This window comes from Python bivittatus, unplaced genomic scaffold (assembly GCF_059951505.1).
Source record: "Python bivittatus isolate LINGU-HERP-01145 unplaced genomic scaffold, Pbiv_v1 ctg000570_np1212, whole genome shotgun sequence".
In the NCBI taxonomy this organism is placed as follows: domain Eukaryota; kingdom Metazoa; phylum Chordata; class Lepidosauria; order Squamata; family Pythonidae; genus Python; species Python bivittatus.
The window spans coordinates 5,055,452-5,070,512 of NW_028277097.1; the positions used below are offsets into that span (position 1 = coordinate 5,055,452).

General features: G+C 39.5%; 1 protein-coding gene across 1 annotated transcript in view; it reads left to right on the forward strand.

Annotated features, from left to right (window-relative positions):
* The first annotated feature begins 3,372 nt into the window (after positions 1 to 3,372).
* HCN1 (hyperpolarization activated cyclic nucleotide gated potassium channel 1) overlaps positions 3,373 to 15,061 on the forward strand; it is a 151,301-nt gene continuing 139,612 nt past the window's right edge. The window contains exon 1 of the mRNA XM_088152790.1: positions 3,373 to 3,983. Within this exon, the coding sequence (XP_088008916.1) occupies positions 3,601 to 3,983 (383 nt within the window). The 5' untranslated portion in view covers positions 3,373 to 3,600. The remainder of the gene's footprint in view (positions 3,984 to 15,061) is intronic.

The window sequence follows — 15,061 nt, forward strand, 5'->3', positions numbered from 1 at the left end:
AAGCAGCTGCGTTTTCTTCCAGACTCACAAAAAACTGAAAAAAGACATAGCTGCTTTAATGGATAAGGTTTGGTGCTGATGCTGATTCTTCTGAATCAGGTTCAAAGCATGCACAATTATTTTAAAATCAGTTGTGGTTGGAAAGAACTAGATATTTTCAGACTGTATAAAATACTTTTACTTTGGTGGTAGAATCCCTCCTAGGCAGCTTAATGTATTTTTCCTGGGCACGCTGGCCCATGGGAAAATACATGCTACAGTTTGACTTCAGGGTTGTGGCAATCACAATTATTTTAACCTTTCCATTGAACTTTAAAGTAGATGATCTCTGCTTAACTGTCATTTTCCAGCTGTCCTTACTCACCCTAAAGCAATTAGTAACATTAAATGGCACAAGGACAGATTAGTATCCAAGTAGGAATGTGTCATGTGAAATTAGGAATATGTGTATCCGTCTGTGTCTCCCCATAATTTTAATGGTTCAGCATTGTTTTTCCTGGACACATACAAAAGGAATAGAAGGACAACCATTCCAACCCTTAGTGTAGTGTTTCTCAACCTTGGCAGCTTTAAGATGTGTAGACTTCAACTCCCAGAATTCTGCAGCCAGCCATGCTGGCTGGGGAATTCTGGGAGTTGAAGTCCACACATCTTAAAGTTGCCAAGGTTGAGAAACACTGCCCTAGTCAGACAGAATGTTTTGTAACCAGTCTTCTAAAACAGATTTCAGTGATGTGTTCCAAAATTATATCAAGGCTGGGCTTTTTAATACAACTTCACAGATAAAACTTGTACAACACATAGATGTACACAGGGAGCATCTCTTCTCTTCTTTTCAGAAATAGTCTAACAGCAAAATCTCCCATGATGGAACCTGTAGATTTAAAGCATATATTGATTTTAAGTAGATACAGTGGAAAGCAGCAAATCATGTAAACTTATGGACGGGTATAGCAAAACCTGAATATTGGAACTGCTTGTAAAGTTAACTTTGGTTAAAGATCAGTAGCACTCAGACACAAAAATGTTCATTGTTTAGCAATTATTTTTAAATGACACTTTTTAGGAAGGGATACAACCATATGTATTATGTAATACTTACAGTTGTGTTTTGCTATTCTTTGTTCTTGCTGTATCTTCTTTTCTATATGTACTATTGTAACTTCATTCTTGAAAAACAAGTACGGGAGAAAAGGAAGAATGACTATGGTGAGTATTGGAGCCTGGCAGAGTTTGTCATTTTTGCTCCTTGATAGGATTGCAAAAATATAGGAGAAAGGTGCACAATGTTCTGGCAGATTATTGTAAAATGCTCACAAGTTTTTTGTACACCCATCATTTTCTGAATTAGAGGATCAGAACTGGGAAAAGCTATGTTCAAATCCTCACTATACTACAAAGTTTCCAGGATGATTTTGGATTCATCACTGTGAATGTAATTTGCAGGATTGCTAGGAAGAAAAAAGTGTGTCTTTCTTTGAAAGGAAGGCAGAATAGAAATTAGAGGCATTTAAAGTTCTGAAAGGATACTTCCCCTTAAAAAGAGTTAAATAAAGTGCTCCTTCAAAGCTAGTTTGTGAAGAAGGGGCATCCACAGGGTATGGTAAAAAAGTCAAGGTAGAAGCCACCAGAGTGCAAAGCTCTGTCTCCTCTTTATGTGTGTTGTGTAACTTACGCGTGTTGTGGAACATTGATCTAACTGTTCGACCACTATCTTAGGCTTTTTTCACCATACCCTGAGGACACCTATGTTGTGAAGCAATGTGGCCCCCTCACCTCTAAAAGCAAATCATATCTGAACTGCTTGGCTTCGGGGCCTGGCCTGACCCTGCTTCAGCTTTTCCACCCTACGTGGCAAGTTGTACAAAATACCTCATGATCGTGAATTGCAGGAGAGCTATGGTAACAACTCTACCGAGTTTGACTTCTGAAGACTATTTTTTTTTTTTTTTTTTTGGCAACGATATAATAGGGGTTTGCCTTTGGCTTTTTCCAGAATGTTTTTTCTTCTTTCCACTCTAGCATCAACCTTTGATCCTGCTTAGTTTTTTGGAGATAGGAAGGTTGGCTAGCTGCTGCCACCTGGTTTAAATCCACATTCAGTCATGGGGGTTAATTGAGTGATTTTGGGTATCTCACCAGTAAGGTGAAGCCTAACTTAAACATACGTCAAATTCAACATACTTCCTGCTCGTCTACCTGTGGTGTTCAAGGTCACTATAACTGAAATAACACCAGCAATGAACCAAGAAATTGAAATGGAAGGTTTCTTTTGGATTTGTACTGTGGATTTCATTTCAGGTATTGTGACCTTGAATATCACAGGCAAAAGCATTGCTCCTGAGGTGCCCAGAGTGATATGAAATTACACAGTTCGCAAAGAACCTTGGAGGCTGTCTTGTTGAACAACGTGTTGAAGCAGGAATGTGCAGATATGACCCCATCTAGACATTCCTTCAACGTCAGCCATGAAGGAAAGCCCACCAACTACAGGGCCGTCTGTCCCAGAGTCAGTGGGTCTCTTAGCCTTATGAATGTTCTTCTGGGGAAACTTGCAATTTGCTTTCTTACTGATATTTCTAGTCCTTTCCCTTTTAGAGCAGTGTTTCTTCACCAGAGCACCTTTAAGATCTGTGGACTTCAACTCCCAGAATTCCCCAGCCAGCATGCTGGCTGGGGAATTCTGGGAGTTGAAATCCACAGATCTTAAAGGTGCTCAGGTGGAGAAACAAGCTTTAGAGCAACTGAGACCAAGTTCCTTCCATCTCCCTCGCCCCAGAGTTTTCACCCATCTGCGTGGCGGATCAATCTCGCCAGCAGTCGCAACTCGACTGAGAGGGTGCGAACTGGCACCTATGAATCAGCCAACCTCTCTGGCAAGGCAGCTGTGGCCAACTGCAGCGCGCAGCCTGCCACCACCCATGAATCTGCCACCCGCTTTTGAAGAACCCCGGCGGGGAACCGCAGCGTTCCTGTCGCGCCTGCGAGACCGGCTGGACAGCGGCGGTGGCGGCATCTTCACGCGGGCTTCCTGCGGGTAGACCGTTGGTAACTCTTTCTCCTGAAACGAGCCCGAGTGCCAGGACTCCTAGGTGAGGATCCCAAGCCAAGCCATCAGCAGGCCAGGTTTGGAGCGCCAACACCTCTCGGGGTGGGAGGCGGCTTTGGGAAAGAAAACGCCGGTTCAGCCAAGCTGAAGAAAGCGCCCTCCCTCCCTCTGCTTCTCTCAAGGGCTCCGCGGGTCGCTCAATGTCGAGACGAGGAAGGGGCAAAAGGGGAGGAGCCGGGCGGGGCGGAGCGGCCACCGGCAGAGGGCGCGCAGCGGGAGGCTTCGCCTCTTTTTCTCTCCGCCCCTCGCCCGTCGGTGCCAGAGCGAGAAGCAGCGCTTGTCGGTTTGGCCAATGCCAGGAGCGGTACAGGGCAGTGAAGCGCTGCTGAAGGGCGGGTAGGGCCGGCCGCCGCCGCCGCCGCCGCCGCCGCTGCAGCCACCCGCTCTTCCGAGGGAGCCGGCTCGCCCGGCTGGCTCGCTGTCTTCTCCTCCGCCGGGGCTCGAGAGGAGCCGGACAGGCTGGAGCGCTCTCTTGGTCGCCGGAGCGTGGCATGGAGGGCAACAAGCCGAGTTCCTCGCCCGGCGGCCGGGACGAGGGCAGTCCCAGCACCAACGCCTGCTTCCCGGCAAAGGCGGCGACGGAGAAGGCGCTGAGCAGCCCGAGCGCCGGCGGGAGCCTAAAGGAGCATGGCAACTCGGTGTCTTTCAAAGTGGACGGCAACGGCGGCGCTGAGGAACCGGCGGGGGGCTTCGACAACGCCGACGGCGCGCGGCGCCAGTACGGCTTCATGCAGCGGCAGTTCACTTCCATGCTGCAGCCCGGGGTCAACAAATTCTCCCTCCGCATGTTCGGCAGCCAGAAAGCGGTGGAGAAGGAGCAGGAAAGGGTTAAAACTGCAGGATTCTGGATCATCCATCCGTACAGCGACTTCAGGTGAGGGGCGCTTGGTTGGGCGGCGGAAAGCGACAAGATTTGCAACGGGTGAGATGGAAAAGACATGTGCCAACTCTGTGCCAGCCAAGTCCAACTGCAACGGGCATATTTGCTCATTTTTAAGTGCCAGCCAAACGCTCCGTGCTGTACAATATCTTGATATCAAACCTAGAGGTGTGCACCCTGAGTTCATAACTCGGGAGGGGGGGAATGAAATGTTTCTGTCTATCACCTTAGTCAGCATTGTCTGTCTCTCTTCAGCCCACTCCACTAATTCGATGAAAGAAAGACATATTGCTGGTGACAAGAGTTGTGAAAAATGCTGCAACTTCTGCTAAAGACATATCCTGCTTTTTATGTTAGAGAGCTAGCTAGTCTTCCTCCCTAGCAAAGTTTTCATCAGAACTCATGCAAGAAAGATCATGCAAGAAACTGGAAGTGGGGATGAGGGGCATAGAAATTACACCCTTGGTCTCTGCCCACAATGCTTCTTGCTACCTTTTCCGTCCCATCAGTCTTCCTGCAAAAGCAAGAACCCAAATTCCATCTTTTGGAAAACATGGGCCAGTCTTGTCCATATCTAAATGTGCTCCTGGGCATGCTTATTTTGTTATTTTAAATTTATATTCCACCTTTCCTCTGAGAGATCAAGGTGGTGGAGGTGAAGAGGGTTCACTGTCATTTCCTGTCCATAATCATTCTCCAAGGTAGGTTAGGCTGAATGATATCTGTTGACACAACATCATGCAGTAGCTTTTTTCACATAAAGTGCTTAACTTGGTAACTGAATTTATTCATTCCTGGGTTTGCACAGGAATACATTGATCCATGAATGTAACCGAACAGGCTGGGTTCATATATAGCCTCTAATCTACCAGTAAATAAATAAATTTCAAGATCAAGCTTACTATTATCCAAGCAAATGCAGATGCTGGATTTGTAGCTGATTTGGTTAAGCATGTTGGGGGAATATAACCACTGACTTTCCTGGCTGAATGGGGACTTGAACCTGGATTTCTCTGATTCCAGTTCAGCTCCTCAACCAGTGCAGGATACTGCCTCAGAATGCTACCATAACCTGTTGGGATTTGAACTGGCAAGCTCGCTCATTTGCATGGCTTTCAATCCCAATGGAACAGACTATTCTTAAGCACTTGACAAGAAGCTATTTTTTCCTTCCTATCGGCTTCAGAATATGCTGCTTTCACATGACCTGATTCACCTAGCCCTGCTTTAAGGGGGAAAAACCCCACTTTTTAAATGCCATGTATTTATTGAATTTACATCTTGCCTTCTGTTGAGGGAATCGAAGCAAAAGTATGTATTCCTTCCCACCATTTTACTTTCACAAGAAGCCCATAAAGTTGATTACACTAAGAGGGGATGACTTGTCCAAGGTCATCCTATGAGCTTTATTCCTGAGACTGTATTTGAACCCAGGTTTCCCTAGTCCCAGTCTGACAATGAAACCACTATATAACATTATTTCTTAGGATCTTCAGTTTTGAAGGCTAGATATTTTTAGGGTTTTAAAAATCCCCCTCTTCTTTTTAAGAAGTAAAAACATTTCACTGATTTTTTTCAACGTATTTTTACAGATGTTTTTAATCCATTCATCTACTCAATATCAGACCTTGCATTAAAAAAAAAAAAAACTTTCATAGCAAAAGCAAGGAATGTGAAATGTGACTTTATTCTCATCCCCATTTTCCAATAACGGGGATATTCCTTACTTTATCTTCTGTGAAAAGTCTTCATTGAAAAGCTGTTGGTTGCTGGCACACTCATTGTGTGGAATCTGTGGCATGAGAAATTAAAGTTGATATATGCTGTTTTTGTACAAACCCAGAACCTACTAACATCTAAAAACTATGTGTATCCCTTCCTTTAATTCATTGTTGTGGCAAGTAATCATTTCCCCTCCAGCTGACCAAGGAGGACAAACAAATATATACTGCTTTATTTTGAAAGGTGAGAAAAAAAAGTACTTACACATAACTCTTTGGGTGATGCTGAAATTAGAAACGATGTGATTGACCTTGACTACAGCCCTGTGCAAATGTTCTTTTCTATGCACAGAAGGTTGTGGGAGAAGCCACTTTGGTGCATTTAACATTTGCATTAGGGACTGATTCAAAGCCATTGAAGTCATCTTTCCCCAAATCAATTCGGAAAATCAAATGGAATTGACTCAGTTTTCTGAATTGATTGAAATAATTAGATTGGTAGTTATTGAAATATATAGATTGGTAGAATTAAATCAGTCATTTTGTTTGGATTGAAGCTAATCTGTGTACCTCAAATACATGTGTTGAATATATTACCTGCAAAGTGTTTTACATAGACACCTAAAATATCAACTTGCTGTTTATTTTATCTATTTAGTCATTCATTTCTTTTTATCAGTATAGGTTCTCTGGACTGCTTAAAAAGCAAGAATGCAACAGTTAAAATTGCGTGACTAAACCAATCTTCTTCTACATATATAGGCAAGCACATATTCTGGCAGCAGTTTTACACATACAATTGGGGTCCACAAATATAGGCCAAAGTGAAAGTCATGGATCCCTAACCATTTTAAGTTGGTAGGCAAAGAATACATTTGGGGCACTTAACAAAATGGCTGTCATGTTACAGATGATCAATCAAAAAATAATAATTTATCATGAGGTAAAACTGGTGAGGTAATTTCCCACCACCTCTTTTCATGATGCTGTCTGGCTCCTTAGCATACTCTGTATTTTTTATGCACAGGTGAGCACTCTACCAAAACTCTGGTCTACAGCTATCAGCCAGATTATTTTCTAAGAATGCCTCTTGGACCCAAAGGCATTGCTGGAAAAAAGGAGACTGTCCTTGAGGCTAATGTTTTGCTTTTTGGCATTCCAGCTTCCCATTATTTTTAATTAAAAGAACTAATTAGATCAGTTGAGTGGTGATACTGGTGGACACCAAAGAAAGTGTCAGTGGGTCATAGCACCATTTTGGGGATCCAGGATTTAAGTGAACTGTGTGGGCATCAGCCACATCAAGAGGGCAGGGTATCTAATAAATATAATATTCAAATAACATATCTCCGAGTTCTTCATTCACCCTTAACCTTGCCTTCCTGCTATATGACAAAAGAAGGCATCAAAATTAGGAAACCAGAAATGCCACAGGAAATCAGAATAATTTTTTTCTTTTTGAAAGAACACCTAGTTTACAGATGTGTGCTGTTTTTGCTCTGAAAAATAAGCTTTGTGTCTAAGTCACGCTGCCTCATGAGAAATTTGGAAAGACATATACTCAGAATTCAGCCTATTGGTCGAACCATGCACCACTGAATGGCTTACGCTGATCTGTGCATAAAAGTTGCTTTTATATGATAATACATGCGTGTTTAGCTGTCTTCCTCGATACTTCTGGTGTAGGCTATTATCAGCTTGATAGAAAATCAGGATTTTGCAGGGTAGAAAAAGAAGAGCATGTATTGAGGGCAACTGGGATTCTGAATAATACTTTTTGGATAGAACGGATTTTGTCTTTATTTATTTATTAGCTTGCTAGCAAACCAGAGAGTAATATCTCTTAATCTATATAAGTTTGTATTGAGGGCTGGGAGAGGGGAGAAATATTAGAATTTTTAATTGGGAGCTATCCAAGGTGTTGAATAATCGGGCTTTTGGAAATCCCATCTTTAACCTTGGAATGCCTGCCCTTGTCCTTTCAATAATATGCACATATCTGCTGCTGTGCATAATATGGCAAATTTAATTTCTCTCTTAGGCATGTGGAAGAGAAAGGAAAAAGAGAATTAAATAGTGGTGACCTTCTGAGATCAACCATTAACAGATTAGCATGGTCTTCCACATTTATTTAAAAGCTATATAGACCAAATAGCATTTTAACATAACAGAATAAAAAGTGTATCTTTTATTATAGTCATTTTATTCATCTGTATAAAGAGAATGTTCACTCTATATACAGATGCTAATTCTTATAAGTACTAAATGTCAGGTAAAGATTATATATCTTAGTATCTTTCTATCCTGAAATGACTTTTTAATACAAATATGTTTGGATAGAGCACAGTAGCATTGGTGTACAATAATTTGAACTGAATCTATTTAAAACATTTTGTAGTAAGTCTTGGGTTGTTTATGAATACTATAAAATGTATGTTTCTATAATTTTTCACTAGCTATTTCAAACTTTTAGGAATTTCTGACAATGCTGATCGTACAATATAAAATGGTTATTTTATTTCTCTGTTTGAAGGAAAACTTCCAATAGAAGAGAATATCTGTAGCTCAAGGATGAACTGTGGGGTCCTTGGTGCTCTCTGAGCTTGGTTGTTGGCTTGTACATGTTTCATTACCCAACTAGGTAACATCATCAGTGCCTGAGAGCACCAAGGACCCCACAAGGAAAAGCTTGTTGGAAATTCATGTTTTAAACAAATGCAAGATACCAGCTTTATTCACAAGCTTAAATACAAGCAGTGGTTCTTGTGGATAGTAGTGATAATAGGTTGCTAGTACAATCTGGCTATTGCAAGGAGCTGTCCCATCATTGGAGAAGTAAAATATGTGGAAGGAAGAGGATAGCAAATGTCCAGCACGACTCACAGTTTACTTTTTTGGTTGGAAGTCAACTGATTTTAAATACAAAATGTGAGATTAAAATATCCACTTCCCCCTGTAATAAACATGGATTCAGCAACCATCCCCAGACTTTTCTTGATCAATGATTATTAGCTCAGTTGTATTATACATGAGTTTAATTAAAACATAACATGGAAAGATCCCTGCTGGCTCTGGATAGCAGCTTATCTGGTCCTTTTTCTGCATCATATAGTGGCCAACTGGATGTCTTTGGGAGACTCCCAAGCTTGGACTAGGGGTCTAGAATCCCCTTCCACCAGTGCCTCCCAGCAACAATGCTGGTTATGTTTTTTGAGATAGTAAATACATATCAACATTAGTAGCCATTAATAGCATGCTCTTCTGTGCATCCACAGTCCATTTTATAGCCATTCAAACTGGCTGCTGTTATAGCTTTTGGCAATAAACTATGTGTAAAAAAGGATGTCTGAAACCCCTTGCATTCATTGTTTTAATGAATGACCTTACATTTCACATTTTGAAAATATGAAAGACTCTCACTACTAAAATTATCGATCCTGTACATGAGTTTTGATATTTTGTCATATCTTGCCATATTCTCATTAGTTCTATGCTAAAGAGCTCCAATTACTGTAATTTCTCCTAACATGAGAACTACTTCAACCCTATAATTTAGCTACCTTTTTTTGTACTCCTTCTGGCTCTGTAATATCCTTCTTAAGGTATGGTGACCAGAACTCTGTACATATTATTCTGCTGTTATAATTATAAACAATAAAATAATCTCAAGTACACACAGAGACACACACACACATACACAATGACTACTTAAATTACACTGAGATTAAGATAAGAAAACAATCTTCTTTTGCTGGGGACACAACCTTTTAGGAAACTATTAGACACATTCTTGGACATAATGTTATGTTAGATGCAATGCTATGTACATCTTTTTGAACTCAACTCAGAGATCCTTTTAGAAATAAGCAAATAATCCATGCCTTTTAGGGATATTGAAAACGCTAGCTAGGAATTTTGGAAATTATTGTCCCATCATATGTACAGTGTACCAGCTTGGTAAGGTTAGTGTTGGTGTTTTCTGTATGAATGATGGCTGGCATTAGATGGATGGTTTAAATATTCACATCAGTAAATTCACTTTCATATATATTGCAAAATTTATATTTTCACTTACTGTACATACCTAAGAATAACATGACTCTGATTTTAAGATGATCCCAAAAAGAAAAATTCACTGACCATAAAAGAAAAAACAAATACACTATATACATGTGTACACACACACGCGCGTATGTATATATGCATTGCCTAGTTTTGCCTCTGTCTATCTTAGGGTTGCCACCTCCAACTAAAGGCAATCCTGATGGTCCCACAACATCAATACACTTATAATATGTGTGCGTATACATTATGTATATATAACTGCCAGAAGCACAGCCTACAATTGATTGATCAATTATATACCATCAAGCTGGTGTCAACTCCGAGCGACCACATAGGTATTCTCCATGATGATCTGTCCCTAACCTGGTCTTTCAGGTCTTCCAAAAGTGCATCCATCATTGCTGTAACTGAGTCCATCGTTAACTGAATTAATAACTTAAGTAAAATGAATTTTCTATGAAATAAAGCGCTTTTTACAAAATTCAATGATGCTCCATTTGAATGGGCCATCCATTCTGTCTCAAACATATAAATTATAATCACACAAAAAAATACACAAGTAAACATGGACACCTGCCACTCTTTCCTTCCAGAAGAAACAGCAGCAGAGAAGAATTAAAATACAGGATGGAGATGGGGTAGGAGGAAAGAGTTGCTGCAATGGGAAGGACAGGAAAGAGAAAGGGGATACAAATCTGGAGGGGGATGGAGATGAAGTGATGGGAGTAGGAATTAAAAAAAAGAGAGAGAAATAAGCCTTGTTTAACATTCTGAACAGAGTTAAAATCACAAGTAAACACCCCTCCAAGTAGAAATTAATTTGCAAGCTTTGTGGTAGCATTTGCAACTCAGATTAATTCCTTTGTTTTCATCAGCTATTGTTAGCAGCAAATATAAGATGACAACTTCTCCAATTCACAAGTAATTATTTGAGGGAAAAATTATTATTATTATTGAGTAAATGCTATATCATATAGAATTGTATACTATATAATATAGTATACAATACTAATTACTGTCAACAGGTACAGTACTATTATAATGGTAACTATTATTTTATGATATTAATATAACTGGTAATTGGTGGGTTTTCAGTTGGCAGTAAATGAATTAAATGCTGATAATATATAATGATATATAATTGATCCCATATAACCAATTCTGACCCATTTATTTTCTTTCTCCAGCTCTTAACAACTGTTCTATTACCTCAGGTTTAGTCTACCCCAAAAACAGACAAGGGTTATCAATTGTAATTAGCAAGGGTTCACATCCTGAAGTCTTCCAGATGTTTTAGACTGCAGTTGCCACCATCCATTTGCCATACTAGCAGAAGCCATTGGAATGGAAATCCAAAACAGTTGGGGAACAGCAGGAAACACAGATCTGAGGAAACCGTAGTGTATCTGAGGAAGCAAGAATGTTAGAAGGAATTGGCCTGTCTCTGGAAATGAAATTAAGAAGGCATTAACGCCTATCGCTTGAAGTGATGTACTAGTTGTCCTGCTTTTATATTGTTGTAAAGTATTACTGTGCCCCCTACTCCTGAGATGATATAGTTTAGAGCACATGCTTTTCATGCAAAAAATATCAGGTTTACTCTGCCGTTTCTAGAATGAATTGGGCCACCAGATCTGAACTGAAAAAAATGTGGTTGGCCATTAGATGGCAGCTGAGAGATAAATTCTGCATTAAATTTGAAACTACTTTTCATTAGGAGCTACTAGACAACTTAGAACTCATTTATGGAAGACAGGGAATAATCTTTCAAGGCCAGCTTGGATTCAGTGATGTTGTCAAATAGCCTTAATAGACAAGCTGGCCAAAACAGAAAGAGAAAGAGAGAGAGAAATGCTTGGTATAGCCAAAGATGATTTTCTAAGCATTTGGTATAAATTTATTGAGTCTATGGTCAGATATTTATTAGTTTTAAAAGAACCACTGAGCAATGCATTATTTTTTACTGTACCATTGTTTATTACTATATTTGACATATTAGGGAGTTTTATTGTATAATAACATTTAGCTAATTGTACTGTGCATTTAAATGTAAAACAATAAAAAAAAATGCTGATACAATGTAACACAAATCACAAATATCACAAAAATATTATGCAATTCATGCACAAGGTTTTGTATGCATGAAATGGATAGATGTGTAACCGAAAAGCCTGGAAGATGCACTTAATACAGAGAGAGCAGAGAGGAGATATTTGCTTTAATAGTGGCATGTGGTCATTAGGACAAAGAGAACAGGCTACTCTGATGGGAATTAAGCTCTAATTAGCAAACCATTATGTAAGCAACATGATAAACCTTTGTCTTCACAGCCCAGTTGTGACACTCATGCTGTGCAATTGAGATTTCTTTCTGAGAGCTGTTATTTCTTCATAATCCACTTGTGGTACTGATGTGATGCACCTGGAATTTCCTTCTCACAGCAGCAACTTTGCCCTTGTAACCTCTAAAGGTATTTTAGTTCAGATGGAGTAGCAAGCTGAGTGGTCTAACTGATTTGCCTTGTCCTGCTTTGAAATGACACATTTCAGTTGTTAGCTATTCCTGCTCCCATTTTGAAGGGCCATTGACTTAGGCAAAGAACTGTTTATACTCTCAACTTGCTTAGAAAATAAAATAAATGTTTTAGGCCTGGTATAATGTCATATCCAGGATATGAAAGCATTTCTTAGTCTTGGTAACTAATATTCTTAAAAAAAAAAAAAAAAGATGCAAGGAGCTATTATACATTACATATCCATCAAGCTGTTTCTTTCAGAGAAGGTAATGCTATGCAAGAGAGCCAGTTTGGTGTGGCAGTTAAGGCATCAGGCTAGAAACCAGGAGACCATGAGTTCTAGTCTCACTTTGGGCACAAAGCCAGCTGGGTGACCTTGGGCCAGTCGCTCACTCTCAGCCCTAGGAAGGAGGCAATGGCAAGCCACTTCTGAAAAACCTTGCCAAGAAAACTACAGAGACTAGTCCAGGCGGTCACCATGAGTCAACACAGACTCAAAAGCACCCCACCTCTCCAAAAAGTTATGCAAACTTCAGAAAAAGAATAAGAAGTAGTAAGCAAAATAAATTAAAGGCAGGAAATAAGAGAGAGAAGAAAGAAAATTTAAGTAGCTCTAGTTTACACTAATACCATTTACTGTCTCTCTCCTTATCTTTCTATCCCTGCCAGCCATCCTCGCTTCCATCATGTCCGTACACTTGTTAATACACTGCCTTTGTCCTTTCAGCTTTAAAATATATAATAAGGAAAGATGTGATTGTCTGGAATAGAAACTTAAGAATTCAGGAGTCAGAGAAAAGATTTTTTCTCTGCTAACTTTTTCTGCTTTTCTTTTTCCTCCAAGTTCTTTTTTACAATTATTTTCTTAGGCTTAGGGAAAAAATGAAAAAAAAAAATCCTTTCATCGAAAATTTTCAGTTTGTTTTCTAGAAGTTCCCATCTCTAATAATAATTTATGTATGATATTGTAAGAATAACCTTGTTAAACTCATGCTCATTTTTAGTATACTGTTTTTCTCACCTCTGAGTGACATAATTGTTTGTAAGATGGCGTTTCCCCTCTTAATTGCTAAATCTTGCATTACTTATGTACATTAGCAGGTAATTGTTCCAGGGAAAAATTCCCATTAAACCAAGATCTAAAGCACCCCATAATTTATGCTATGCAACCCAAAAGAGCTTTAAACCTGTCCTGTAAGTCCCATAAGGCAAATCATTTTGCAATTGTATAAATGGAATAAGCATTTAATGGAAGAAAAGGAAAGACATTTGGCTTTTCCTCCCTGGGAGTGATAATGGGAGTACTCATTGCCCCTTCACTACGTGAAAACTTTGGAGTTTCTTTCCATTGTGCTGGAAGAAGAAGGGAGAAACAAATAACAAAAGGGAGCCACAGTCTCTTTCATCAACCATCAGACCAGACCAGAATTTTAAGTCACCATGCCATTGGCAGGGCATTCTGGAAAGAAATGTCTGGCTTATCTAGCCTGCAGCAAGTTGAGGAAGATTGATAGAAGGTAGTACTTAGGAAGCACAAAGTTTAAGAGCAAAACGGCGGCAGTTTCTTTCTATGTTGCAAGTTAATTTAGAAAACTCTTCTTCCATCTGCCCATCTCATTGTTTTTCAAGAAAGAAGAACTGACCTAAAATTGTAGAATGCATTGATTGGTATTGTGCTACTAAAAATGACCCTTGCCCAATAAAGTAACCTATGGAAAACTTACCCATATGGACGTCTCAGTAACTTAAATGGGATATAACAGGGTTATTTGTCTTAAGGACTGTAGTCTATCAGCCACTTTATTACTTATAAGATAACTGTATACCTGGAATAAGTATGAAGTATCAGACCAGACCAGAAGAATAAGTATCTATTCTTCTTGATTGCCTGTATCCCTGAATCTGTAAAATTCGAGAATTACCTCTGTCCAGTTCAAAATAATAGCCTATTCTTATATGACAGGGTGAATATGGGAGCCTGGGAAAGCTGCTATATGTATGTTTTGCACAAACTTCCACATGGATATATCTAAGTTTGACCCACCCCCAATATTGCATGTCTCCCTTCAAAGCATGGATAACAGAGTCACTTGCAGGATTTCTACATGCACATTCTTTCCCTAAAATTCAACATTTTCTATCTAAGGTTGTTGGTAATACACCTCCCAGAATTCCAGTATCATCAATGGAAGAAAATAGGTTTCAGAGAGAAATGACAATATTTCCATGTAGTTCTGACTTAGATATTGTTTGTATTACTAGATATCAGGTTTTTCTAAATTCTTCCTTATTCTTATTTTAAGGTTGCCTAGCTTCTATTTTTCTCTATGCCATATTTAAATCTATATAAATGATGTTGCTGGGAACATGTGGATGATTTTCCCAGTGGGTCCTTTAAGCTGGGGATTCTCTATAATAGCCTCCCTCCTTGAAAATAAAATGAAATGCCCATGTCATTGGCAGTCTGACATTAGATGGAGAGGTATTTCATCTTTAAACATTTTCTTAATTATAATCATAGCCTACCTCTCCTCCTGGAGATGAATATGACATAAGGGTTCCTTCCCATCATTTTTTTATTTAAAATAAACCTGTAAGATAGGTTAGCCTGGAAAAATGTGAGTAGCTATACTTCTGTTAAGCAAGTATCAGTTCTAATACGATGACACCAAGAAGTAAGTACAGTCACTGGAAAAGCAGAACATTCCACTAAAAATGATGTTGGATTTCTTAAAAGGGAAAAATGTTTTCTTAGATTTGCAGCAAGCCTA